Genomic DNA, 27,930 nt, shown 5'->3' on the forward strand with positions numbered 1-27,930 from the left:
CCCCCTTGTGTGTGTGCATTTAAGAGGGTCTTCAATTATATTGTATTAAATAGAGTACTACCATCATTTTTTCCTACGAACTTAGGAGTATACATGTTGAGCATTATATTAGTAATGTTTCGTTCTTTTATACTTACACATGAACTGTTAAATCAGTAATTGTGTATCCTAAAAGTCTAGAGGGAAACGTATGTAGTACTCTGTTTAGGAGCATGTGCTCACTAAATTAAAAAGTTCAGTGTTGAAGGCTTAAATTGCAACTTTAATTTTGACATTTCTGATTTTTACTGGAGAGTTTCAGTTTTTGATAGAGAGGTTTCAGGACATATTATTAAAAAGCCATTCTGAGAGGGATGGGGGAGAGATTCTTAAGGGTTTTTCAGTTCCCCTGCTCGGCTTAAGGTTTTTTTCAGCGAGGTAGAAACTGGTTGCTTTATACAAAGGAGAAAATACTAGATATACAGTATTCCCAGATATGCAGAGTAAGCCAGCTAAATTTGTGAGTAGCTGCTTTCCACAATGGTGATTGGACTGAAAATTTTGTAACAGGTGTCGTTAGACAGAAAATTGACTATTTGAGTTGACAGTATCCCTTTAATTGTGCTACTTCAATGTTTAATACAGATTTTTAATGGAAATTCCAAATTTTCATTGCGAGAAGATTTTGATGGGGTGAGCCGGAAAGAAAATATTAAAAGGAACATCAGTCTTCAGGACTCCCAATGTTCTGCTGGGTTGCCAAAAAAAAAAAAAAAAAGGGGGGGGGAGGGGGGACTTAATGTGTATAATCAGCGATCAGGAAATATTTGAGAAATTACTGAAATGCCCTGTCCCATGCACTTTATGGTCTGCTGCAGGGATCCCTTCTCTGGCACACTTAGCAGAACCCAAAGCGTATTGATGGAGGCCTCCGGCGCACACACCTTCTTTGGGCCACAGTGCAGGTGGGGCAGGTGGTCTGGAAGACTCCAGAGAGCCAGGCAGTCATAATAGTTTAAACTCGTTCAGGTTGAAAATTGTAGGAATAAACTGATTTAAACTAATGAAGCATTTCACGTGACTTAGTTTAGTTGCATGTGTGCACACGCTCTGCATCCATGCTCATTTAACAATCTTAACAAAAATATTTTTCACATGTTTAATACATGATATTTAAAGCAAATCAAACCCCATTTCCTCAAGACCAAAGCCATGCACAACTCTTCAGTGAGGACTGTTTCATTGTCAAAAAATCATCTTTCAGACTTGATCTATTTTGGATTGGCTGTTCAAAAGGTTACAGAAAAAAAATTGTAATGGAGGGACATGGTTTTCTTCTCATAAAAACTAAAAAAAAAAAAAAAAAAAAAATGTATCCCATACCTGGACAACTTCAGCCTGAAACCAAAAGTTTCAGAAAGCTATGAACAAGAGAAAACGGGCCAGAATGGAAACAAGTATGGAACCTCAACTATCCCGCTGTGTGTGCTTGGTACATGTCACAGGTCCCATTGCTGAGAAGCTTACGCTCTGAATCTGACAATACAAAGGGACTGGAAAGGAAACCAAGAGGGGCTATGGCCACACATAGCAAACAGTGTTGCTTACTGAGTCTGAGTTCATTTATGGTGGGGGTATTCGGGTAAAGTCTGTGACCAAAACATTTACTTTCCTTCTGTGTTCTGTTGCTAATTCTGTTCTCAGGAATTTTGACTCACCTGGTTCCCTTTGAATTACCATAATAACTTGCTAAGATTCTGGCTTCGGTTGCCTTGAGGGATTCTAATGGTAGTTGCTAGGGAATATCTGATGCTAGTTTTCCTCTGAGCTCAGATTTCAGCTGGGAAGTGCTAATTACAAAAGCATCCTTGTGGTAGTAGCAATGTCTTGATTCTAATTGGTGTTGGTTTTTTTTTAAGGGCCACTTCTTCAAGTCCTAACAACCAGTCCAATAAAATGAACAGCATTGTCTACCAGAAGCAATTTCAGTCAGCAGCTGCCGCTGTGAGAATGACACAGCCATTTCCTGCACAGTTCGCACCCCAGGTGGGAAACTGATGGCTACCTCAGTTAATCCTGTGACTTTATAACTTTACCCACCTGTGGGCACTGTTTTTATTTTGATGGGTTAAAAGTATAAGCCTAAATTTAATAAAGAATGTTGTTTATCAAGCAACTGAATTCAAGTTAAATGCAGACTCGTCTTTAATCTTGCTAGTTAATGCAGGTTTTTTGGTGTTTCATGCATTTTAATTTTCAGTGACATCTGTGCATCTGAAAGTGAGGAACTTAATAGCACTAGTTTGAGTAGTTCTAGTACAGGCGGTGCCCTGCAGGCTTCCCCACACAGCTCCAGAACATCTCATTTCTAAACAAACTTCTCTAAGGGAGTGGGGAGATGCAGTATCTCAGAAGGGTCCCAGTGCATATTTAAGATTCTAAAAACTTAAACAGATTCCTAGTCATTTGTCTGAGATGCAGTTCTGAAGTGATCAAAAGTGTGATTTATTTTTCAAAAATTCCAAAGAACACCTTAAGAAGGGTAACAGTTGCAGATGATAACTGGATGTAGTTGAGCCACTAGAGAAAAATGATGTTTACTGCGGATAAGGACCCTTTGGAATTCGTCTGTTTAGTTTGCGTATTTGACTTAGGGATCTGTCTCTTGGTGTTTTGTTTTGTTTTGTTTTTAATGAAAGGTTAACTTAATGCTGCCAGGTGCAATGAGAACTCCCTGTTGTTAGTGATGCCATAGGTGCTGCCTTGCTAGGGTTTGTAGAGTGCCTTCATTTTTTTGTTGCTTTTCCCCATTTTTGTCATTTACAATTTTGAAGTGTTGGGGCAACTCTAAGTGCAACAGCATCATCTTGGGGTTTTCTTTTTCCTAGAGTCCAAGCATGGCCTGTCTTAACAGAATAAAAAAAATCTACCTACTTTCTTGGCATTAGTTTAATGGCAGAACAGGCATGTTTTTCCCCCCTCTAAGGAAAAGCCAACATATGATCTGGTTGGCAATTTTCTGATGGCTAAATGTTTTTTTTGTTGTTGTTGTTTTTCCCCAACTTAGATCCTCTCTCAGCCTAACCTGATCCCTCCATTGGTAAGAGCCCCACATACTAACACCTTCCCAGCGCCTGTTCAGAGGCCGCCAATGGCACTGGCTAGTCAGATGCCACTTCAGCTGACCACAGGCCTTATGAGCCACCCTCGTTTACAGCATGTGGCCAGAGGTCCTTGTGTATCACTCTCTGGAGTCAGAGGCAATCAGGCCCAGGCTGCGATGAAGGCTGAGCAAGACGTAAAGGTTAGTATTTTGAACAGCAGTGCTGTTAACCCCAGTTCAGTCTTGACAGCTCATAGGGCAAGAATGTGTCGATGAACCATGTCTTACGATGCCTCTGGACCCTTAACTGCTTTATCCAGGCCTTTTAATGTCTTAGTATAGATTTCAACTACATTTTTTTTTTTTTTTTTTTAATTGCAACTATAGTGATTGGCAGCAAAATATCCATTCTCAGGTGGTTTTGTAGCCAATGGCTCTGTGAAACAATCATCATTCCCAAGGGAAATTTGATGTTTAGGCTTCAGGAGACTGCATCTGTGGGATGAGACGTAAAGTCCAAGGTCCTGACTATTAGTGGTCATCTCCTGTAACTTTTTTTTTTGAGAGTAGCCATATTAGCCCCAAATGAACTGGCCAACTTCCAATTTTGGTAATTCTACCTAATTTATGTTTTCCTTGTAGTTTTAACTGGATATACTATTTCTCACTCTGTTTAAACAGCTGGCATATTCCACCCAAAAGGTGCTGCATTTCAGTAGTAGATGATATGAATTTATATATATAAAAACTTGTAAAGCACTTTGGGACCCTTCATGATGAGGCAAGATACTGTGACCTGAGGCAGATGCACTGGTACAGGGAGTCTGTGTGGGGACACCGTAAGATTATAGTAAACTTTACACATCTGCCTGTATTCTGCAAAATCAGTTACCTGTATGGATAGCACTTAGTCTAAAGGAACTGTTTTTCAGTTGTTGTTGGTTTTGCCATGTCTAGTGTCTGGGTATAGAAGTAATGTAATATGCTTTTTTTGGGGGGTAATTGGGCATTGGGTCAATATTACTTTCACTGTCCTTTACTTAAATTGTAGATATTTTTACCTTGTAAATAGTTACCTTTTAGGGCTAGATCTAGTCCAAACCTCTTAACAAATGAGACTTAATGTTGTCTGGAATAGACTAGTTATCCATCTATAAAATTTGTAAATTTCCCCTCAAAAGACAGTAAACATGAATCTTACATAGTCTTGTTTCTACACCTCCCCATATACATTCTTCAAATGGTTATTTCACATTCCTTACTGTCATTCCTTGTCACTTGTGATCCAAGCATTCAGACATCCTGATATAGCTACCAGACTAGAAATCTGCACAAAGGAGTTTTAAGTGTCCATGTTGCTTCATTTAAAATGCAACTATTTCCACTCTGTTAGTCCATCACTAATTACTAATGTTGGTTGCATTATTTGCATTAATAGTTGGTTAGTGAGCAGTAGAGTAGACGGGGGGCTAGGGTTCTTGGGTTGTTTTCCCATTCTTATTCTGTACTTAGGGGAGGCAATCTCTGCTCCATCTGTAAAATCTTTAAAATATCTATCCACAGGAGTATTGAGGCTAAATTCATGTTCAGGGTGCTTTGAGGTCCTTATTATAAGTGCAAAGCATTTTGTTACTTTTGTGTTGTACAATAAACTTGCTTGCAAAGGGCCTGAAGAGTACAACTCCTCTTGGAGTGGAGTAGCACTTACATGAGCAGGTGGGCATTTGTCTGAGTGATACTCAGTGTGAATAAGGGGTACAGAATCATGCCTGTAGTGGTCACAGTGCTATTCCTTCCAAAGATGGGAGCAAGTGTAAAGTTGCAATTTGCACCATGTAACCAAGTGGCCTAAATTACATACTTTGCAAACCTGGGGAAATGGCAGTAACAGAGGCTGTCGCTACACTACAGAACTTACAGCAGCACAGACGCTCTAAATCAACAGGAGAGAGTTCTTGTGTTGACTCAGTTACTCCAGTCCCCGTGAACAACAGTAGTTCTGACAAGCTCTTACTGTCCACACAGGTGCTTAGGTCAGTGTAACTTATGTCACTCGGCGGATGTCTTATTCACACCCCTGAGCAACATAACTTACACTGACCTAAACTGTAGTGTGTGCATAGCCTGAGAGAAACCACTATTAAACCAAACCAGGCAACAACTGTGTTGTGACTGTCTGCCTTGGGTGGGGTGAGAGATCTTCAGCTGTGGGGAGAATCTGGATCAGGACACTATGTCTATACTGGCACTGTAGACTTCCTGAGATTCTCCCACTGCTGCAGGCCAGTTGCCAACATTTTTGCTGCTGTCACGTAACCCTGCTCAGAACAGGTCTAGAAGGTGCAGTGGTGAGAAGCTGGCAGCTGGTCTGCACTTGCACAGCCCTTGTTGCTAGTATTGATGGAGTCACAACAGTGCTAGAGCAACCAGGTGAGAGAGTCAAACAAGGCCTACGAGTTGTGTCCTAGGAGCGCTTAGAGTAGGGGCTTGCACCTTACTATGATGTCTAACACTTATTTATAAGTGAAGGTTTTTTGCAGTTTTCACAATTTCTAAAAGTTCCCTAAAATTAGATCTTGGACTTAAAGTTTAATCAAGTTGCTAATGGGATCCAGCTCAGCAAAATGTTTCAGTGTGTACCCAGGTGGGAAAGGTGTTTAGAAATAACTGCAGGAAGGGCAAGGGAGGATTGTGTATAGCACTAACTTTATTTTTATATTGAGGGGAGTTTTCAGGCCCCAGGGGAAGAAACTAAAAGCATAGTGAGATGTTTCTCTTGGCAAATTCTGATCCGTCTGATTGGTCATGACACATTTTAAAATGTAATCCCTACAGGAAATAAATAGCTTTATCTTAACGCTCTATCAGTAAATGTGTTTTTTCCCTTTTTTAAGGCAAAGCAGAGAGCAGAGGTTCTTCAATCCACACACAGATTTTTCTCTGAGCAGCAACAGCAGAGCAAACCAGTAGGAGGCAAAGCGCAAAAAGTGGACGAAAGTGGAAGCAAACCCTCTGAGGCAATGACGGACTCCCCGGGGGTCTGCCAGGACAAAGTGGAGGAAAAGCCCACCCCTGCGCCTGCTGCCACCACAAAACCTGTTAGAACTGGACCAATCAAACCTCAGGCAATCAAGACAGAAGAAACAAAATCTTAGTCTGTGTGTTTCTATACAGCTGGGGGGGTGGGGGGAGATTCAACAGCAGTGTGAACCTGTAGCCTAAAGAGCAAAACAGTAGTCTTCTATCCCTTCATGGCTCCAGTCTGCAAAAAGGGACATAGATGCTCTTGGCATTGACACACACAAACAGCTGCAGATCCAATAAAGCTCTTGGTCTCTTTGGGCTTGCAGCTTCTCTAACCTAGCATGAGGTCTGCTTTTGGTGGGGGGGGGGGTGTGTGTGTGTAGTGACACACACATTTGTATGCCATCCAGATATGGAATGGGAAATAGCACAGCAGGGGAGAAAGTGGCTGAAGAAGCATGTTCTTAGCTGTAGAATGAACACTCTTTATACATGCGCTGCTGTTCTTCGGCTGCTATTTCATCTTTTACAAGCTCGCTCGCTCTCAGATCATGCAGTCTGAAGACAATGCTGGACAGAGTAAGCTGTGTTTGTTGTTTTTTTTAGTGACTTCAGAGGCTGCTGTTTTGCAATAAACAAACGGGAATTAATATAATTGGCAAGTCACATAGAGTAGCTTATCCTTCACCACATGGCATCTAAAGTAATAGAACACAAATAGTAACAATGACACTGTCAAATTTCCCTAAAAAGGCAGTGTTTGACTGCTGCTGCTTTTGTTTGATATGATGCTGTATTTAGATCACGGCAGTAAAGTGTTGCTTGCCACACACGTACTCTCTACACCCAGGCCCCCTCAGTCATTCGCCCCTTGGATTTCAGAGCCTAATTGCATTAGTAGTCAAATGAGTTCTGTTCACCTCTGTTTGGCTACCTTTATATGAAGCCAGTAGTCTTTAAACAGTTTCTAGCTTTTGCCGCTAGATTAAAGAGAAACTTTATCAGAGTCAAGAGAACCTTATCTAAAAAGGTGCATTCTTATGTCAGAGCCGTATCACACCTCCTTCTTGCCCACTGTGTGCTGGAAAGTAGAATCAAGTCAAATAATGCCTTTTTAATTGTATCCTCTAGTATAATAGCTGTAGGACAGTACTGTATGATACTTCTGTGAATGTAAGATATCCTGTACCTGCTTATGATATGTAGTAGTGACTGTGCTATACCAGAGCTGTTTTTAATAATGTTTTCTTCCAGACAATGATTGAGAAGCTAATAAAAGGCACCAGGTACCACATCAGTAACAGAATTTGCTGTTTTTTCTGGGATTTTTTTTTTACTTTTTCGAAGGAAGTGAGCTGAAAGTCTAATGTGTATAATTTTGTTCAGATGACTGCAGAAGCTGGAAAGGCTGTTGCTGCTATTGATGCCTAGTGAATTGCTATTGGTTATCTTTTTATATAAATATATATATCATTTGAATTTTTGGAAACTTTAGCTGTGATGTCAACTTTGGAAAAAAGTATCCCACTTGTACTGTGAGTTGGCATTGTACAGAAATTAACAGCCATATTGGTCTAGAAATGTTCAACTTAATTTTTTTTCCATTTGTACAGGGGTAACACACTGTATTAAATATGTAAGGTCTTATTTACATGGGTTTGATTACAGAAACTAATAAAGTATTCTCTAAATAAAGTATCCTGTTAATTTCATAATCCGTTAGTCTATATGCTACAGGCAGAGAGAGTGTATGAAGGATCACTTTTGCCATATGAATGGCACACGTTATGGTTCGGCACTACACAGCTTACCTTAAATACAAGTAAAATGTGTCATTAGCTGATACCTTGGGAAGCCCTTGCTAGGAGTATAAAGTAAAATATTCAATTAAAAACCAGAAGCTTTGATCATTCTTAGTGCCTTTGTTATCTTCAGCATAGTGTCTGATAGCCAGGATGTTCAGCCCCTTTAACCCTGCAAGTTGTAACCTCCATTGCAGATAATAAATTACAGTAAACCTCAAAGGTACAAACACCAGAGTTACGAACTGACTGGTCAACCAAACACCCTGTGAAACCGGAAGTAAGTAATCAGGCAGCAGCAGAAGGGTGGAGGGGGGAAGAGAACAAACACTGCCTGTATTGCAGGGTTGGCATGCAGAGCAGAACAGCGCTGTTCCTGTAAGCCAAGGGCACAGTTCCTCCCCACCCCACAGGGAGGGGGAAGCTGTTTTTACCACCCCCTGCTCCAGAGCTGGCGGAAAGAAAGCTCCCTGCTTATACTGTGGTGCAAGGATCTGAAGGTTGCAGCCAAAGCCTGGCCTGGAGCTAGAGTGGGAGTCAGCTGAACTCGGAGTTTTAAAGGGCCACAGCCTGTGCACTGATGCGGCCCAAGCTTTGCCCATGGCTGCACTCCTGGATCCTGCCAGCACCTCTGGGCGTGCAAGGGGTGGGGAGGGGCGCTGGCAGCTGGCTGGCACCAACCCCCTGCCATGTGCTGCCTCAAGCATGGTGAGCTCTGGGGAGGGGTGGCTAAGGGCTGGGGCTTGTAGTGCCAAGAGTGTGGGGCAGGCCTTCTCAGTTTAGACCAAAGGCAAGAAACAGGAATAGGGCAGGGAGCTGCTTGCAAACCAGGCAGTGCTACCCAGTGCCACCTGTCCAGAGATCTCTCCCAGCCTCAACTGGAAGCAAGCCACTGGCTGCAGGGGACTGTGTCATAATGTTTTGTTCAGAGTTACAAACAACCTCCATCCCGAGGTGTTCATATCTTTGAGGTTCTACTGTAGTTACAAAGGTGTATTCGTTAACTGGTCACTAGAGGGTGCCCTTGCTTCTCACTAATCTGAAAATTTGTCCGTTTATCTTACTGTCCATCATAGCGTCTATCGCCTCCACAGAATGTGACCAAATGGCAGAATTAAAAAATAAGCTAATAGCAACATCGCATCACCTACTTTTGCAGAAACTGGTGGCCCATTCTGTTATGCCGTGTTACAGTACTGGGGAAACGTTTGTGGAAGGATTAATCTACTACTGAACCTGACTGAAGGCAGTGGTTTGGAAAGAGTTAAAGTAGAAGCATGGGGAAGTTTAGCATATGCAGAGGCTTCCAGTGGGACACAATTGATAAGAGCTAGCAGTTCAATAGATCTACAGCAATGGGGACTGAAGACAGTAAAGATGCAACAACCTGCAGCCCAAAAGAGGAGTGGTATGATACTGCATCAGCAAAAAGAGGAGCACAGAACTGATGGCATTACAAATAAAACTGGGCCTTTCCCCAATCCATGAACCTTAAAAGCAACTGGATGAGCTGGAATAGGCAGCATTGTGATAAGATTTGGTAGGGGGGAAGGAGCATTTAAAACAAGGTGGGATTAGAATCAAATAGGAGATTGTGTTCTTGTGTGAATTACAAAATGCACCTCTTTCATAAAACCAGCATAATATACGGCAACGATGTCAAACCTAATTGAGCTTAGCGGACACTGTCATCTCAATGTACGCCGTGTCGAACATCTGGTTAAAAGCAGTTCCAGGGGTTACACTTGCCTTTGAGCCTCCCTGCCAAGCGATGCAGTTTTGCAGCCACATTTTTCTTAGCTTAAGACTTTTTTTTCCCCCCTCTTCCATGCCTGTTTTTGTGGGAAAGACGCACGGGAAAGTGGTGTCTGACTGTACTACATAAACAGAAACCAATGCTTCGCTCTGCTATAAGCAGATGAATTTTAGGCATTCTAACAAAGCCTGTATAAACGTCAGAAATGTAATTTTTAAGTTGGCAGTGTCTATCAGCTATATAAAGTCGGATAGGGATAACATTCCTGCACAGGAAGTGTAATTGACTAAATTAAGAGGTTATGTGGGATTTAACTTGTGTTTAAAGTTCTCTATTCGTGTGCCTTTTCAAACCTTTCTTTAAATGGATTAACGGGCAAAAAGATTAAGTATCTGAATTAATGCTCTTCTCTAGTTACTGAATTTCATAAGGTTTAACTAGATCACTTTTCTTTGTCCATTTATTACACTCAATTTTTTCTGACAAACCAAACAGGATTTACTGCATTTAAACATTCCTTCACTGTAAAACTCTAGATCACCTACGAGGACGAAACAGAGCTCTCCTATTACTTTGGGGAATAATTAACTTGTCTTTCAGATCATTTGAAGAAGCGTCTGACACAGGAGGCAAGCCTCTCTGAGAGAAGGGGCAGTCTGTGCAGAGAAAGCAGCTTCCTGCTTAGGAGGGATTGCATGTAACTTAGCTGGGTGAAGTTTTCAGTAATCAGTGGCTCCTATTTTTGTGTGAGGTGGGGAGATTCAGAATTCTGAGAATCGGGCCCAATCGGCTGTGCTGAGCCCTTCTGAAAATGATGGCCACAGTGGCTGTCTGCTTGTTTTCTTTGTAGGATAATTGAATTATTGCTAATGGCGTTCTCCCGCCTGGGATACGTGTGAAGAGCGGGTCACAGCCATGAACATGTAAACAATACAAAATAATTGTTAGTAAACCTGTCTGAACTTAACTTCTCCAGGCGATCATTTTAGTAAAACTATTCAGGGCTGAAGTCCCCATCTAGGGTCTGAAACGCCCCTTTTCAACCCTGAGCTGATGGAGGGGGAATATTTCCCTTGTTGACAAATGACCTGGGCCCGCCTTGCTTTAAAACTGAATACACTCCTGGCACTGCTAAAATGACTCCCCTTCTTGCATCACCCACCGAAATCTACCCCACAGGCTCAGGTCAAGTTCGCAGATAAGCTAACAGCGTTTGAGTGACCTGCTAGGGCAGTTTATGCCAAAGCTGGGTACGTAACCATGTTATCTGAGGTATAAAACCATGGATTTGTACTATGGACAACCCTCTCTGTGGCTAGATGGGACTCCTGAAACTTTCTGGTTGTAACCTGGGGTCTGGAAGAGCACCAGCATTGGCCCACAGTGCCTCTTCCTAATATTGGTTCTGCATTTTCCCATTACTCATAACACTGGGGTACCAGCTTAAATATCTCCTCCTGCTGCTATTTACACCATTCAATCATAGGTAGGTGGTTTATGTCCTGCTCAGCCATGGTGGTCGCAAGCAACCACAGTAGCAAAAGATCAAATTAAAAATACAGTCCTTACAACTTCGATGTGAGACAAAGACCTTGTCTCCCCTTGAAAGGGCGCGCTGCAGCCGTTACGCCCAGAGACCCTCCCCGTGAAGTCGCAGCTTATACTGGCAACAAAACCTTTTGCCAGTCAAGCTTCCACATGCTTCCCAAACAAAATAAGCTGTACTGGCAAAGGGATTTTATTGTCGATATAACTGAGTCTCCACTAGAGCATTTGCCGTCATAGTTTTAACAAGTAGAGGTGTGATTTAAGAGGTGGGGGTGTGGTTGATTCAATAGGGAGGGGTGTGATTCAACCCCCCACCCAAGCCCCCCTTGTAATTGGCAGAGCTATGGCTGCAAAACTTGTGCGTATAGATCAGGCCAGAGGATTACATTTTCAAAACCCTCAAGAGATTTATGAGCAGGTGTCTCACTTTCAAAAGTGACTCCAGCTCCGTCTGCGGTGAACTATGTCTACACTAGGAATGTTTTACTGTACATTGCCAAAGCACCGCTGCAGTGCATGCAGCCGTAGCGGCCATGCTGTGTTTTGTACATGATTCGTAAAACCATCCCCCAAGAAGGAAACAAGCTATACAGGCAAATGCTATGCTGGTATAACTGGGCCCATGCTAGCAGCTTCTGCTGGCACAGTTTTGTCCATCAGGGCTCACATCTGCTCGTGCCCCTGACACATAAATGTGACGTCTAGCCCATAGCCATCGTCTCCAAAGTCACTTAGGTGCTTTTGGAAATGTCACCGCTGTCACAGGGTCACTCCGTGGAAAGGTCCGGAGGAGCAGTTTCTCCTTTTTAAAAGTCGATTTGGCTTTTAAAAGGGATGACAGGACTGATCTTTGAATGCAACTCACTCGTGGTGAGAGCTGCCCCTTGGTTGGGCTAGAGTCAGACCGATGAGAGGCTGCGTGGGGTCAGATATTACTCCAGGGCTGTCGGAGGGGCAGAGCCCAGCCCCCCGTTAAGGGTGAGACTCCCAGGTCCTCATTAGAGTAGGGAACCTTTCCCCCTTACGTCATGGTTCAAAATCCAGCCCAGGGCAGTGCAGCTCACCGTCACTCCCAGCCACTCCGCGGTCGGGGCCCTGGGTGAAGGGCAGCGGCGGCTCTGAGTCCTACTTGCCCCCAAGGGCCAGGCAGGCACGTCCCAGCTGAGACGCCAAGGACTGACTGGGACCCAGAGGCAGTGTGGCCCTCTTTTGGCTCCGCCGGGTTGGGACGAGGCCGTTAGAAGGGCGGTGAGGGGGGCAGAAGTGGGGGGGTTGTTTGCCCAGTTGTTCCTTGGGCTGCCCCTGCTCTTCAGAGCATTAGGAGCTTAGGATCCAGAGGGGTCCAGGCAGTACCCTTTGGGAGACCACCACCACCCTCGAGGCTGCTCTTGCTTTATTCTTAGGTGCTGAAGTTGCAGCAGGAGAATTTGGCCAGGCTGCAGCCAGGAAAGCCCTTCTCAGCAAGCTGGGCACGGTGCCACCACGCAAGGGGAATCCGGGCCCCTGTGTCATGTCGCGACACTTGGGGAGGCAGTCCGGTGAGTTGGAGGAACGGGAGCTGATGGGTCTAGATGAGGGGCCAGGCGCTGGGATTAGCTGAGCCGGCTAGGCAAGGGGTCAGGCAAACCATCCCGAGAGTAAATGGCACAGCTGGCGGAGACCGGGGGTGCGCAGCTGCGGTCGATCTGCGAGAGCAGCTCCAGGTGAGGGGCAAAGCGCCCCTGGCCGGCAGAGTAAACGGCCAGCAGAAGTGGTGGGAAAGCAAGGCAGCCGGGAGCAGACTGAGCCAGTGCCTCTGGGCTGGGGCACGAGCTGTCCATGGAATAAACAGCACAGCTGACTGGGACAGAAGGGGCTCCCCGCCCAGGCTGCACCGAGGGGTCCAGGTGCGAGAACAGGGTCCGCTCAAGGGAGTAAACGGCGTAATTCCTGGGCAGAGGTGGAGCAGGGCTCTGGCCAGCCTGAGCCCCCGGGTGCAGGAAAGGCCCTGAGCTGTCCATGGCGTAAACCGCATAGCACCTGGGCACAGGCAGTGCCGGGCTCTGCCGAGTTCGATCCATGGGCTCGCAGGGCAGGGCCAAGCGCTGGTCCCTGGAGTAGAAGGCCCAGCTGGCTGAGAGAGGGGGCGTCTGGCTCTGATCCACCTGCGACGGTGCCCACGAAGGCCCGGCCAGGGAGCAGACAAGGTGGTTTCCTGCGGCAGGAGGCGTGAGCCTCATAGTGACCTGAGCCTGCGGCTCCAGCAGAAGGGCTGGCTTCAGGGGCTGGTTGTAGAGTGCACAGCTTGCAGGGATGGGCGAAGTGGGACTCCGGTCAACCTGAGCCAGTGGCGCCCGGTGGGGGCAGGTCCTCCGGTCCAGCGGGTGAAGCATGTACCTGCTGGGCAAGGGCTGCGTATCACCCAGCACCCGCAGGGACGTCCCTGGGCCCCTGGAGGAGGCTGGAACGGGGCAAGGGGGAGCCATGGCAGGCGTCCTGGTGCATCGCTGTCTCTGCCTCACCACTGTGATCAGTTCATGTCTGCACGTCGGCGCTCATCACGCCCCGGCCTGTGGGGGGAAAAGAAAGGGGTCACACAGCGCGTCAGGGGCTGTATTTCAGCTTTGCTGCCCCAGCATGCTGGAGAGAGAGAAAGTAACACCTGCGGGAGCTGCACATGCAGATCGGGGCGTATCCCCGGCTCCCTGCACAGCGACGTACATGCTCCACTGCCCTGCCCATCTCAGTGCGTGCATCTCACACCCCGTCCCAGACCACACCTCAAGATAGTTGGGCCACAGGACAGGATTGTCCACCGTACCGATCCCCTACCCATCCCAGCACAGGAGGGTCTGTACAGTGAGCCCAGGAGGCATATGCTGGCCCCATGCATTGTACGGGCAAGTGGAGAACCGGGCGTCTGCCTTCCAAAGCCTTTCTGGCTTTGCTAAGCAATATTTGCTGACATAGCAGATGATAGAGGACTTGAGGGTAGAGTAACAACCCATCAGTCAGTCTGGGGCTAGTCAGGTTGTGGCATGGACTTGTGTGTTGTCTTCCTAGAGAAGGCTCCAGTCAGGCCAGCCACTTGCTGCCTGCTTGTGCCTTTAAATCAATGGGATTGAAAAGACAAATGCCTTCCTATTTCCTTATCTCATGGACCACACATGCCAACCTCCCTGCCTCTGCCAAAACAACACCCCTATACAGGTCCCCTACGCTGGGATCAGATCCACAACCTCTACTTTGAGCGGCTGCAGTTCGTGGAGCTGGAAGAGTAGGTGGAAGGCGACAGCAACTGCCTACACCCATCAAGTGCTCCAGCTCCTGGAGGGAGGGGACTCCACAGAGCCACGCTGTGGCAAACATTCCCCTTCGTTGGGGATATTCCTCCTACGTTTCACAGCCCACTGCTGCTGTCGGTCGAGCTACTCCAGATTTAGCGTGCAGTGACTGAGGGCGGGGGTTGGCCCCCTGCTTTGCACACCACTGGCCCAGCATTGCATTCTAGTCACACACACACACCAGCTCCTAACACAGCACAGTCTGGATCATCTCAGCAAAATCCAGCCAGCATTCCTTATGATGGGCCTGAAAGGGGGGGTGGTGCTAATGACGGACTCCTAACCCCCACCTCGGTGGTAATATTCTGGGAAGGGGGGGTCTCTAATTTCAGAGTTTGCTACCTAAAAACCTCTGGGCAGTCCTGCCTTCTGCTGGTGATGTCTGTCTATAGCAGCTCTCCAGGGCAGTGATTGTCTCTTACTGTGCATTCGTACAGCACCTAGCGCAATGCTGCTGCCTTGATCTTTGGCTCAGGCCTCTGCAAGATAATCAGCCCTATTAACAAAGGCAGAGCTTAGCAAACAAAGCAATAGCCGCTACCTGACGTGCAAGGAGTTTTCTGCTAACAGCCCACTGGACGCAACCCTCTCCCGGCCACCTAACCCTGCCCTGTTCAGCCCAGACAGTTTTCCCTACGTTCCCTGCAACTAGGGCTCAACCTTTCACTTGCAAGTGATGAAACACCCTGCAATATTTTTAAAGTATCTTGCTAACAATGCTCAAAGCCTCCTCTGCTAAGCATAGCTATGCACTCCCCCATCGCCAAGCACACAATTAGGTGAGTTAAATGTCCACCATCCCTTGTCTCTCTTGGGACTGACAGGGCTACAATAACACTGCATCCCACAAAGAGCAATCAGCTGATCAGCAATCAGCAAACATGCTAAGGACCTTGTCCCCTCTCCCTATCTTCTTTTATTCTCAATGAAAAGTTGCCATCAGTTTAATTCTGACTGCTTAATGTGACAGTTGCCATTCATCAACTAGGCAAATCCCTCCAATCAGCCCAGTTCAAAGTCAAGCCAGCTGCTGAAGTGTATAAAGGAAAGGGGTGATCATTCAGTAAAGCTAGCATAGCTGATTCTTTTGCAAGGGGAAAATGGCTGGTAAAGACTAAATTTTCTGCTGTGTTTTAACATTTTTAATATATATATTTTAATTCTCTCTTTTGTGTGTTGTAGCAAAGGAACCTGAACTACAGGAGAAGCAGGAGAAAGAATTTTGTCTAGTTAACAAGGTAGGTGCAGTAAATTTTCCAGCTCTTACCATGTGCTTCTTTTATATAAGGAATACAAGATTTAAAAAAAACAAAACAAAAACCACAATCTTATGCTGTTTGTTCAACTTTAACTTAAAAAAAAAAAAAATAGCTGAAATCAAGGACTCCTGAGGCTTCAGACTATGATAAAGTGGTCTGTGTCTTTCCTTTTTGACAATAAGGTATGATAAAACTGACTTCATAAAACTAAAGCTCTCCCCCTACCCCCAGAAAAATTCCTATTTTAAAATGATCTTCCTAAGGGAGTTTCTCTGCAATTTTTTTGGTGATAAGATGCATTTTAGATCATGCAGAAAGTCCATGAACTGCTTGATGAGAGGATTTCAGCTAAATCCAGTGCTTGGGGGGGAGGGGGGGGAAGCCTTTTATATTCTCCCATATGGTGGTAGAATTCCTACTGATGTCATGCCAGCTCATTTGTACCCAATGTCTTTTAATTATTGTCTCTCTTCAACTTGCCCAGTAGGTAGGTGTTGACTCCAAAAGTAATAGACCTGAAATTTATTAAACAAAAACGTACATGTTGGCTAATGTCAAAAGGCACCTTGAGGGAAAACAAATCATGAAGTAAAGCCAAGACCCAAGAGCCATGATTCTAATTTCTCTTACCCTGGAGTAATTCTGGCTGGTGTGAATGGGAGTGGAATCAGGTCTCTCTGTGTTGTGTGGTTTTTTAATACATTTGTCACTACTGCGTAAAGTAACTCCCTTGTCACCAGGCGCTTCAAAACCACTAAACTAAAGACATGAAATTAAGGTCCAGAAAGTTAGGGCTTGACTACTGCAGAAGAATTGGTCCTAGAAATATGAGATGAAGTCAATTGACTTCAAGCCAATCAGGATGTATCTATTTGCATATGTGCTCTAATTGGTTCACACCAGTTCATGCCCCATTATTGACCTCTGAAGAGGTCAGCGAGAGAAACCTGGCTGTTGGCCAACGATGAGCAAGGCGAGGTTTTACCTGTGACCGCGTTCGTCACCAAAGCGCTGCTCCCAAAGTGGCTTCAGTGGAGAGCCTGATACATTAGCAGAGCCCGCAGCTGCTCGGATTTTCCAAGCTCTCCCAATGAGGCTCTGCTGTGGTTGGCTGATGTGCTGGTCTCTTTGTAGATGGGGGGGAAATAGCCCCAGTGAAGGATTATGCTGGTGTAAATAAGGCATGGGCCAAGCCACACAGTTCAGATATGCAGCCAGACGTTCCCGAAGTGTGGGGGGTCGTCTGGAGGCCTGGATTGTGACTTCAGGCCCAAGGCAACAAATGGCCTTTCCACTTCATAGCCTCTTAAAGTGAAAGACCCTATATCCCATTTCATAGCATTCAAGACCAGCAGGGATCATCAGGTCACCTATTCTGGCCACCCGTCAGGCCTCTAAATTTCTTGGGCACTGTCATCAAGTCTCTACTCAATCTTCTCTTTGGATCAGCTAAATACAGAAAGAGAAATTTTCTTCAGCCCTTGTCTCATTTTTGTGGCTTTGTCACCCTCTCCAACATTTTCACATCCTGGACCCTCCATTCCAGTATTGGTCTCACCAATGCCATGTATGTAGAGGTCCAATCACCTCCCGGCTCTCCTCATGTAAAATATAAAGGCTACTTATGGAGCTATGGACCTGAAACTGTGTAATGGATCTGCCTTTGTTAAGCTCTTGCATGTGCAAAATATAAAGGGGGATATAGGTGCTGGGGCCCAAAGGGAAAGCTAATCTAGTGGGTAGAGCTCTAGTCTGGGATTTGACACACCTGGGTTCAATCCCCTGCTCTGCCACCGATTTCCTGTGTGGCATTGGGCAAGTCACTTAGGCCCAGAGCCGCAAAAAGGCTTGGGTGCTCCAGTCGTTTTTAGGTGCCCCTGCAGAAGATATGTGTTCCTCAGCCTATCTCATCTGAAATGGGAGACCTGAAGCCCGGTAGCCCCCATCTCTGCCTGAGAAGGAGACAGGATTTGAGCAGGGGTCTGCCTCCTCTCAGGAGAGCTGTGGGGTAGTCTGATGTGGTGCTTGTCTGATGTGGGGCTCCCTCAGTCTCTCCTATTGTAGCGATCCCACTGTGGATAAATAGTCACTGGAGCAGGGGGATGGGACCTTGGGCCTCCCATCTCCTAGGTAGGGTCCTTAACCACCAGTGTTGAGCATTCTCGCTCGATGACTTAGTATTTCTCCAGAGTGCAACAGCTTCAACAAGAGTCTCAGGGAGCCCCCAGCCCTGTGCATAGAGCACCCAAGCCAGAGGTAGGATCTCAACAGGGGTCTCTGCTCTGGCAGAAGGGGGAATTGAAACTACATCTCCCACATCCCAGCTGAGTGCACCAACCACTGGGCTGGAAGATATAAAGTGGGCAGCATCCCCTCCTCCTCTGGCCCCTCTGTTTGCATGAGGCAGGTGCCTAACTGAGTCTCACAGGAAACGACTCTGGGACCTGAGCTGCTTGAATATAGGAAAGGACCTGACCGGGTGTGGTGAGTCAGCACACAACAACAGTCACCTGCAGCTTGAAAGGTGGGCACTAGATTGAGACACTAGCGGAGCCACAGTAAAGGCCGTATCTGGGATATTCAAGTGATCTCTACCTATAGAGTCCAAAAATCAAACCATTCTGCTTGGGAGTCCCCTGAGATGAAGATGACACCAAATTCGTCTCCAGTATAAACAGGTGCAACTTCCATTGAAAAGAATGGCGTTACATCTCCATTCTCCAGCTCCAGTTACAGGCATTGCTGATTCTTTGGAGGATAGGATTAAAATTCAAAATGATCTGCACAGACTGGAGGAAAGGCCTGAAGTAAATAAGATGAATTTCAATAAGGACAAATGCAAAGTACTCCACTGAGGCAGGAACAATCAGATGCACACCTGCAAACTGGAGAAATGACTGCCTAGGAAGGAGCCCTGCGGAAAGGATGTGGGTGTCGTACTGGATCACAAGGTAAATGCGAGTCAACAGTGTAACACTGTTGTGTGTGGGGTTTTGTTTTTGGTTTTTTTTTTTTCCCCCCCCTTAAAAAAAGAGCAAGCCTCACTCTGGGATGTATTTAGCAGGAGTGTTAGAAAGACACGAGAAGTGATTCTTCCACTCTACTCTGCGCTGATCAGGTCGCAAGTGGAGTATTGTCTGGTTCTGGGTGCCACTTTTCAGGAAAGATGTGGACAAATGATTAAAGGTCAAGAAAACATGACCTAGGAGGGAAGATTGAAAAATTGGGTTTGTTTAATCTGGAGAAGAGAAGACTGGAGGAGACATAAGTTTTCAAGTACATAAAAGGTTGTTTCAAGGAGGAGGGAGAAAAGTTGTTCTCGTAACCTCTGAAGCTAGGACAAGAGGCAATAACGGGCTTAAATTGCAGCAAGGGCGGGGTAGGTTGGACTCCAGGAAAAGCTTCCTAACTGTCAGGGTGGTTAAGCACTGGAATAAATTGGCTAGGGAGGTTGTGGGATCTCTGTTGCTGGAGATTTCCAAGAGCAGGTTAGACAAACACCTGTCAGGGATGGTCTAGATCAGCGGTTCTCAACCTGGGGCCCACAGGCCGCTTGCAGCCTAATCAGCATGCAGCTGCTGCCCATGTGACATCCTCAGGACCATACAGGTAGTACGGGATGCAGCCCACATAACACAAAGGTAAATAGGTTGAGACCCAATGGTCTCGTCCTGCCTTGAGTGCAGGGGCCTGGACTAGAAGACCTCTTGAGGTCCCTTCCTATGATTCTATGGTCTTCTAATGTCAGGTCTGAATTTGGAATACTGCCTCTTACTAGGACCACCTCTGTTTTTTAACATGGACTCTTGCCAGCATCTGACTGGCTCCCTGAAGTTCTTATGGACCTAGGGAACCCACCCTGCCTGGAAACCTGAATGAGGCTGCCAGCAGCGACGTATTTATACTGATCTAACCTTCTGTGTAGACAGTGAGAAGCTCTCCCATCGGCACAGCAAGTCAACACAGCTACTGTGTGTTGAGGAGGTGGAGTAACTGGCAGCTTTCCCATCAGCGCAATAGCATCTTCACTAAAGTGCTACAGCTGCGTAGGGGCAGCGCTGTAGGTGAAGACAAGCCTTTAAGTTGCTCTCCAGATCACCTAGGTGACTGCGGCTGGAAAAGAATATTTGTATTCAGGTTTCAATAGGAGTGTTACCAGATTTGCCCTTCACCTTGGGGTATGCTCATTTATTAGGGTTACCTTCCTGGAAGGGGGGTGTGATTCTAGGGGTGTGATTCTACTAATGTACTAATTGTGTTACTTGTGTGTTCATATGGCTACAAGCCCCCTCCCAATGGAGTTATCCTGCAGGACCTAAGGTTTTCAGGGCTGGGTTCCTCCAGCACCAGATTCAAATAAACCCCCCACAGATGCGCACACACATTTCAGATTAACTGAGTGCGTCTGAGCAGACCGGGCTATCAGCACTATCAGCCAACCCCTTACGAGTCCCTGAACTCAGCAGGCTGGGTGACACCACACTTTCAGTGACCACCCTTATATGCCCCTTTCCCATGCAGCAGAATAGAGCACACTTTTTGAGCAGGCTGTGTCCAAACAGCACTTTTCATCTACTCCCCTCTATCTGCCCCTGAACTCAATCAGGCTGGGTCAAACAGCACTTGAGCCGCACCCTTATTTGCCCCTGGACTCCATAGGCTAGGCAGAGTAGGACTTCCTGGCTGTCCCCTTCATATGCCCCTTTACACCTGAAAGAAAATTGTGGTCAAGCAGACAGTTACTCCATTTTAGTTCTTTTTAGTGTTCTGCTATTTTGTAGAGATTGCCAGCCCCCTCCTTTTTTGTTCTTACAGTGCTTACAGTTCTTACAGTGAGCAAACCCCATAGGAATTTTGGACACTCCAGAGATCTTTGGCTTAGGTAAGAGAAGTGTTGCTACAGAGCAAGATAGGAACCAAGAACACAAAGGAGTAAATGCAGTTTGGAGAGAGAGAGAAAGTGGCAACCAGCTTGATTTATAACAGTTATTTTATTGCTAGGTATATAAAACTTATGATACTAATAGTAATACCATACAAGGAGAGGAAAAAAATCAAATGCTTACAATGCTACACAATTACAGTTGGGGTATTGGAGAAAGCTATTCCAGGTTTGATTACAAAAGTAAAAAGTTATACCTGGACTGAGAGAGAGAGACAAAGTGTGTTGGGGAGAGAAGGGTGGGGGGGTTGATCTCCCCACTCCATGCAGCTCAGAGATTCCCAGAAAGAGTCAACTTAGGGTCTGGAGTGCTTTGAGTCTGGCAGAGCACCCAGCACGATCAGTCAGGAAGAGAAGACAGGTTCCAGTGGAACTGATGCAGAGTTTGGATCCCAGCAGCAGAAAAGAGGTGTGAGCTTTGATAGGGGATTTGTAGATGCCAGGTTTGTTTAAACAATGTCTGGACAAAAGGAGCTGATCATTCCTGGAAGGGCGTCTTTCCTTGAGAGAGAGCTCACAATGCAATCAGGTTTCAGTGTTTTGCATATCAATAACTAGAATGGTCTGATAACTGCGGAGCTGGATGTGTACAGCTGTTCATTTACATCAAGAGCAGAGATCTCCCAACATGCAGTGCTTCCCTGCTTCAGCAATCCCAGAGTTCAGTGCGTGTTCCATCTTCGATGTAGATGAGGCTTCTGTTCTCCATTCATGTGCTAACTGAGATGCTTATGAGGCATGGGGAGTTGTCTCACCCTTGATGGGAGGGTTTTAGTTGTGTGTGTCCTACCTTTTCATATTGAGAATGCCTTTGGTTTCTGGTTCAAGCAGGCTTTAGTTTCTGGGGGGGTGGTAATTCAGGTGAGCCAGAGAGAGAGTCGGGGTTTTGCGCCCTGGTTCCCCAAGAACACAGAGCTGCCAGGTAACAGGAGCTGTGGTTGTTGACCCTTCTACGTGTTACCAACCTTTAAAGGGAAGGAAGCAAAAGCCCTATGTGCTGGATTAAACACAGGCATGGATCAGGTGTGGCTGCTGCCTTCCCTTTAGCGTAAATGTAAAGAAGTCATTGTAACCAAGCAGCTGAAACACAGTGTCTGATCCTGGAAGATGTTCTAGTGAGAAATGCTGAGTCTGGCGCTGGCTAAAGAGAGAGGCCTGTGAGCGAAGAAGCGCTCTCCAGAGCACTTTGGTTGCTCCTGCGTTTAGAGAAGCAGGACTTTGTACGTTCCTTGCAAATAAACAGGATCGTATCAAACACCAGACTCTGTCAATTTCTGCTTCCAGCTGGAACGTCCTCAGGGCCCTAAATTTTGACTAGCCACTGCTGGGGCATTGGAACAATTTGTCTAGTGTGGGTAGCTGAGAGCCACTGAACAAAACAGTAATTCCTGCATATGATGGAAACCATTTCAAGCCGGGGGAGTGGCTGCACACCCAGCACCACTAGTTCCAGCACCCCTGACTAACTGGCTCAAAAAGGGGTGACCAGACCAAAATCAAAACTTTGCATCAGACTTCACTGAGCTGCTGTGAGGTTTAGGGTAACTCCAAGTCAGTGAGCTGGGAAGCAGGCACGTGGTGGTTTGCATCTAGTGGCTGGGACAAGAGAACACAAGGAAGAAAGTTCCTTGATTGGCCGCTATTCCTCTTAGCAATTCTAGTTATTTTTGTAGTGGCTCTTCATGGCTTAAATTTTTTTTTCCAACTCAAGGCATTTCACGGCTGGCCCTGCCATAGCAGAGGTGCAGGCGCTGTAACTTTAGATGAAGGCATCTTGGCCGAGAGCTAAGGCAGAGGGCTCACCGGGAGTGGAATAGACTGACCCAGAGGATACCTGCCTGGGGTCTGCCTGCATTGGTTCCACCCTATCACTTTCCATGAGTGCTGATACTCACTCATTATGTCACATAAGCCGTTGCCAGGCCTGGTCACCAACTGGCCTCTCTGTTGCCCGGACAGGAATACCTGGCTGACGAACCATTCCAAGACATTCCAGAGCTGTGGGAAAAGCTGGATCAGCTGAAGGGTGAGTCTGTCCCAAGGACAATGGAGCTGTGAGGGAAACGGTTTAGTACCCTGAAAATGCAGTTGTGTCTGAGCTTGGGGAGAGGGAAGCTTTGCTAAAGCAGCACCAGGGGTGATGATTTGTGCAAAATGCTCTTCTAATCCCCTTCCAGAGCTAGTCCATACGGGCAGCCCTTGTGTCAAGATTGGCCACAGTGTAGCTGGTAGCTGTCACCCTATCCTGCTCACTGGGGATCTGGTGACCGGGGGGGAGGAGAGGGAACAAGCCAAAGGCAGCCAGTCCTGGTTAAAATCACTTGCACTGTTGAGTTGGCATCTGCTGGTGATGAGGGGGCAGCACATCCTTTGGGCCAGACCCTCATCTGCTGTGAACTGGCACGGTCCTGCTGCTTGCTGGCTTACCCCTGCTCAGGATCTGGTTCTTGATACCAAAGAAGCTCAGGGGAAACCATCAAATACGGAAGACCGAAGCCAGCTAACCTGAGGGAATGTTCCTGAACAGCTACGTTTGCCCAGTGGGACACGTGTGAATTGACACGTGACATACAGACGCTGCTGGGTCAAATCTAGTCTGACGCTACAGCTCTCTTGATGGAGATGCCTGCATCCAGGATTCCTGAACTGCCATTTTGCTGTTGACGTGCCTTGCTCCAGGTCTGCGTACAAGTGAATATCCATCCTGCATCTTGGCAGGCGGTTAGACAAGACGGCTTTTTGCAGTCCCTTCTAATCTCTGATTCTATGAATCGCAGCTCACAATCTGCAGAGAAGATGAATTTTGTCCCTATCCCCACATTTGAGGTTGAGGATTCTATGTATCTATGAAGTCCTCTAAGGAGTAAGACTCATCATAGCTAGTATCTCCTTTGGGGAGGCTCCTGCAGGTATCAATAAATGCCACTTCTAGAACAATCTGAGTACCAGGATGTAGCTAGAGCCAGGTAAAAAAATGTCCCCCTCCCCCCCCCCCCCCCAAAATGGCCTCCCTTCAAAGATGAATACTGTGTGTGAGAAGCAAGGCTTTTCTCCTCTGTTGCCATGGCAGAGCCCCAGAACGGCTATTGCTGTAGATCAATGAGTCTGTGCTGCCCTCAGCCTTGCAGACCTGGTGATTCTCCTCTCTCTCTCTCTCCTAGGCATGTTTATGCGATATGATGCCACACGTGCAGGAGAAATCGGTAACGTGTCGCCTAACTCATTGCTTGTAGCTGCTGCTTCCCTCCTCCTCCTTCTCTGCAGGGCAGATCTGAAGGCCCCGCTGTGGCACCAGCCTACTGGGGTTTGATGCCTCCTCATTTCTGTGGCCCCGAGCAGAGTGATCTCCATTGCGTTTCACAGGGGAGCGGGCCACAGGCAGCTCACTGAACCCTCACAAGGCCATCCTTGCCGCCCTGTGCCACTGCCCTGTGTGGAATCGAAGTGTGCCAGTGCTGCTATCCGCGGGATGTGACTCACTGGGGTCCGGTGTGCTGGTTACTTGTGCCCATGGGCACCTTGAACCTACCCCATTGCCTGTGGCGGTCTTCCTCACTGGGACTGGATCTCACTTGGGGCCAGAGGCTCTGAGCACTTAGCACTCCTGCTGAGGGTGACTCAGTGTGGCAAGGCTGGCAGCTACCAGCCCAGGGGCACAATGGTGGGTCCCACAGCTCTGCTGTACCCTTGGATCCCTCAGTGCTCCTTAACAAGGGAGCAAAATGCCTGGTGCCCTAAGACGGGAGAGGGGAGAATTTGGGAGCCGTGCTCAGGTGTTTGCTAGGCAGCTTTCCTGACCAGCTGATGCAAGACTCGCTGGGAAATGAGTCGTTGCTTCTAAAAAGAGGTGGAAACCCACTGAGCTGCTTCTGCTTTCCCCTGTGAGACTGGCATGCCTCTCTGAGGTGTAGCCGGTCCCAAAGTCTCTCCGCTATTGCAGCAAAGTTATAAAACTTCCTGTTGGTCAATGAAATTCCCCCCCCCCCCCCCCCCAACCACTGCCCATGGTCCTCTTGCATTTCAGTAGAGCAGCGGTTCCCAAGCATTTTCCCTGCACGACCCCATTTTCAGATGTGGTGTTTCCCACTACCCCGGATAGCATGGAAGTTGCCATATAAAAACTGTGTCCTCCCTGCAGCATGGCCTCACACGCACTGTCCATGCCAGGCCACGCCTCAAGGAGGCTGCCATTTTGCATATGGTGCATGCAAGGTCATGCTGCATGGAGGGTGCCATTTTGTAGAGCAAAATAGCTCCCCCCGTGCATGTAAGATCAGCATGTAGAGGATGCCGCGATGGCCATGACCCCATCTGCTGATGAAGCGACCCACTTGGGGTCATGACCCACAGTTGGGGAGCTGCTGCATTAGAGAGACAAGCTGGAGGAGGTAATATCCTTTATTGAACCAACTTCTGTTGCTAGACTTGGAGGAGCTCTGCTATCCCTAGAGCAATCCCAGAGCACGCCTGAAAATGTTCAATGTAGATGCTGCTTAAAACTCTCCAGGCCCACCTGTGACTGCTGTAGAAAGTGTCCTGGAGCCATGGTGGGGAGGAAGAACAGGGTAGTTGGCCAGATAGATCTTTTCCATCTCTAACCCCTGTGATCATGTGATCTGGACCATAGTTGAGCCTGGGGTTCTTTCAGACTATCCAACGATGAGCAGGATACTGCAGGAGTTTGCAGTTTTCCGAAGTCCCTCGGAGCTCAAGGTGCTAGCTCAGGAAATCACAGGGAACTCAGGCAACACCATCCCTTACAAGGACTTCGCGATGGTCATGCTGGGCCGCAGATCCACCATGTGCCAGCGGTATGTATGAAAGCACACTTGCCTCTCTGGGTTTGGGTAGAGGAAGGACCTGAATGTGCTAATAGTTGAAAGAGTTTGATTTGTGTCTTCGGTTGGTCCTGGGGTGGTGCTGCCCTTCAAGCATAGGGTGAGAAGACCCATGGGGAGATCTAACCTTCCCGTCGCTGCAGTATCAGGGCACTAGGATGGTGCAGTCATTGTAGAGAGGGTGGAAGAGCTGACCTAGTGCAAAACTCACGCTTGTTTCCATTTTGTGATCACTGGGTAACTAACTAGCGAAAGGAACAGGCCCAAGAAGCTACAGACCCAACTCTAATGGGGAAACTCTAGTATCTGTGGGTTACCAAGGCAAGACCCCTTATTCTGCCTAGGGAAACAGACCTCCCTCTTCCATTTGAGGTCTGGACTCCGGTGGGAGTGGCCCTCAGGGCATGTCTGAGGGTAGCACTCTGGTTCCTTGGCAGTACGAACTGGGCCAGAAGCTGGTCTCCACTGAATTTTAATGGTGTAGCTCAGCCCAGCACCACAGACGCCAAAGGAATGATGCTGGATTCACACTTTGATAGCTGAAAATCCGAATCTGGCTGGCTCTGAGTGTTTGGTGCCAAACTTTAGGCTCTAGGGGTGGAGGCAGGGATCGTCCCAGCTTCACGCAGTACATGAAAATGTCTCCATGGGATTCTTCACTGCTCGCTCAAGACATGACCATTCCCCTGATGTCTTTGCAGCCTACATTCTGGCCCCAGCCCATTGATGCAGCATAGCTGGAGATGAACCCCACCAGTCCAACTTAGCTGACCTGCCTGAGTGGAGAGATCAGGGCTGGCCAATGGGGCAGGGGGGGAAGGGGGGGGAATGGGAAGAATGTCCAGTTAGTCATCAAAAGACCATCAAAGGCAAAGCAAACCTCCCTCTTCTGAAAAGACTCTCCAAGAGGAGTTGGGGAAAGGTGGGCTAGTCAGGACCTGACTGTTCATAAGGGGTATTGAAGGCATTGCTCTGCTGGGTCACTGCCCCTCTGTGCCTCAGTTTCCCCAGCTGTTACATGGGGATAAAGCTACTGACCTCCTTTGTAAAGCACCTTGAGATGCACTAGATCAGCACGAGCTGGCGTGTGGGGTTACTCCTGGCTATTGCCATCAGTCCAGCTGTTCACACTCTGTTGCCAGGATCATGCGCTACGATGGAAACGGAGGTGAAGCTGTGAGGAGACCCAGCCTGATGGATGCTGGCCTGTATGTAAGCTACTTGGAATGCACGCTGTCTGGAGTCCCCTCTCCTCTCTCCACGCTCCCACCGCCACCTCCCCCGTCTCCAGCTGATGGCTGCCCTGAGACCCTGCCGGCTGCCTGAGAAATGCGAGACTGCTCTCCAGACTATGAAAAGTTAGTCAAACTGAATGTACACAGCACTTGGGTCTCGTGCACACGGCTCAGGCCTGCCCAAATAAAGAGCTGTCCAGCACGTCTATGAGCTGCTGATGGTCTCGTGCAGAAGAGCAGAACTACTAATTGCTTAGTGCTTAAGAAGGTGCTGTAGGAACATCATAAGCCAGCCCCTGTCCCAAAGAGTTGGCTGTATATCATCAGACAGAAGGTGGCAAGGGAAATGGCCAGGCAGAGGTGGTGTACACATCCAAACTCTCCCAGCAGGTCAGCGGCAGGGGCTGGAATAGATCTCCGCCCTTCCAGGTTAGTACCTAGAATCTTATTTGCCTGATGTTCTCACCCAGGTTAGCCCTATTCCAGATGCCATGCTCCAGAGTCGCTGGTATTCCAGGCAATGACTTCAAATAGGGTCTAGGCTGAGGAAGCTGAATTTCATTGTGGGACAAACCTGCCCATCAGAGTGTGCAGAACTAGCTGGTCGCTTGTCCTGAGAAGGCTGTCAATCATTCTCACTACAAGCACTGCAGCTACAATGGGTCACAAGTAAATCCTGGGTATGGCTCCATGCTCCAGAAATTCTCCAGCAGCTGCCTGGAGTGCTAGGTCGCTACAGGACAGAGGAGGGTGAAGATGAGCTCTGTCTTGTTTCGTAGTGGTTTGGTCAGCTTTGGGCATTGGAACGATGATTAGCAGGCTTGGGGGTGAGCATCTTAGGAAGAAGGGTGCTCTTATGACTAGAGCCACAAGACTGGTTGTTCCTTTGTTTCCCTCTTACAGATGGGGAAATTATTTATGTTTGGCAGCTGGGGGAAGTTCTCAGTTGTGTTGCCATAACTCCCAAATAGCAAATCAGCGTCAGTGCAGTTGGGCTGGATTCACACGAGCAGAATCTAGCCCAAGGCAGTGTAAAGCAACTGAAAAACAAAGTGATGGAGGTGCAGAGCTGTCTAGACCCAGCCACTCGTCAATATAAATGACATAGCTCAGGGGTAAAC

At 47.3% G+C, this 27,930-nt stretch overlaps 2 protein-coding genes across 13 annotated transcripts in view; both read left to right on the forward strand.

Annotated features, from left to right (window-relative positions):
• The window catches only part of PRRC2C (proline rich coiled-coil 2C), a 118,213-nt gene extending 110,412 nt beyond the window's left edge, over positions 1 to 7,801 (forward strand). For 7 of the 11 annotated variants that reach the window (XM_067532533.1, XM_067532535.1, XM_067532537.1 and 4 more), the window contains 3 exons: positions 1,899 to 2,025; positions 3,047 to 3,283; positions 5,977 to 7,801. In XM_067532533.1, coding sequence (XP_067388634.1) covers positions 1,899 to 2,025; positions 3,047 to 3,283; positions 5,977 to 6,237 — 625 coding nt within the window. In that variant the 3' untranslated portion in view covers positions 6,238 to 7,801. The remainder of the gene's footprint in view (positions 1 to 1,898; positions 2,026 to 3,046; positions 3,284 to 5,976) is intronic. The other 4 variants (XM_067532540.1, XM_067532541.1, XM_067532544.1 and 1 more) reach the window with 1 other exon arrangement.
• Positions 7,802 to 15,609: 7,808 nt separating this feature from the next.
• LOC137142928 (allograft inflammatory factor 1-like) lies at positions 15,610 to 27,020 on the forward strand. 2 transcript variants are annotated; one of them, XM_067532442.1, is made up of 6 exons: positions 15,610 to 15,642; positions 15,718 to 15,773; positions 22,696 to 22,762; positions 23,898 to 23,939; positions 25,364 to 25,547; positions 26,717 to 27,020. In XM_067532442.1, exons 1-6 carry the CDS (start codon positions 15,636 to 15,638, stop codon positions 26,898 to 26,900), a joined length of 540 nt encoding a protein of 179 aa, XP_067388543.1. In that variant the 5' UTR covers positions 15,610 to 15,635; the 3' UTR covers positions 26,901 to 27,020. The 2 variants fall into 2 exon arrangements, with proteins under 2 accessions (XP_067388543.1, XP_067388544.1); XM_067532443.1 differs by having other exon boundaries at positions 15,611 to 15,642; positions 25,385 to 25,547.
• The last annotated feature ends 910 nt before the right edge of the window (positions 27,021 to 27,930 follow it).

This window comes from Emydura macquarii, unplaced genomic scaffold (assembly GCF_026122565.2).
Source record: "Emydura macquarii macquarii isolate MOO-44397 ecotype Brisbane River unplaced genomic scaffold, CSIRO-AGI_Emac_v2 contig_3287, whole genome shotgun sequence".
In the NCBI taxonomy this organism is placed as follows: domain Eukaryota; kingdom Metazoa; phylum Chordata; order Testudines; family Chelidae; genus Emydura; species Emydura macquarii.

What these genes read in the sequence shown, in the direction of transcription:
- LOC137142928 (XM_067532442.1), top strand. An exon ending in CACACGTGCAGGAGAAATCG is followed by an intron (nt 23,940 to 25,363) that starts GTAACGTGTCGC and finishes TCTGGACCATAG; the next exon opens with TTGAGCCTGGGGTTCTTTCA. An exon ending in AGATCCACCATGTGCCAGCG is followed by an intron (nt 25,548 to 26,716) that starts GTATGTATGAAA and finishes CTCTGTTGCCAG; the next exon opens with GATCATGCGCTACGATGGAA.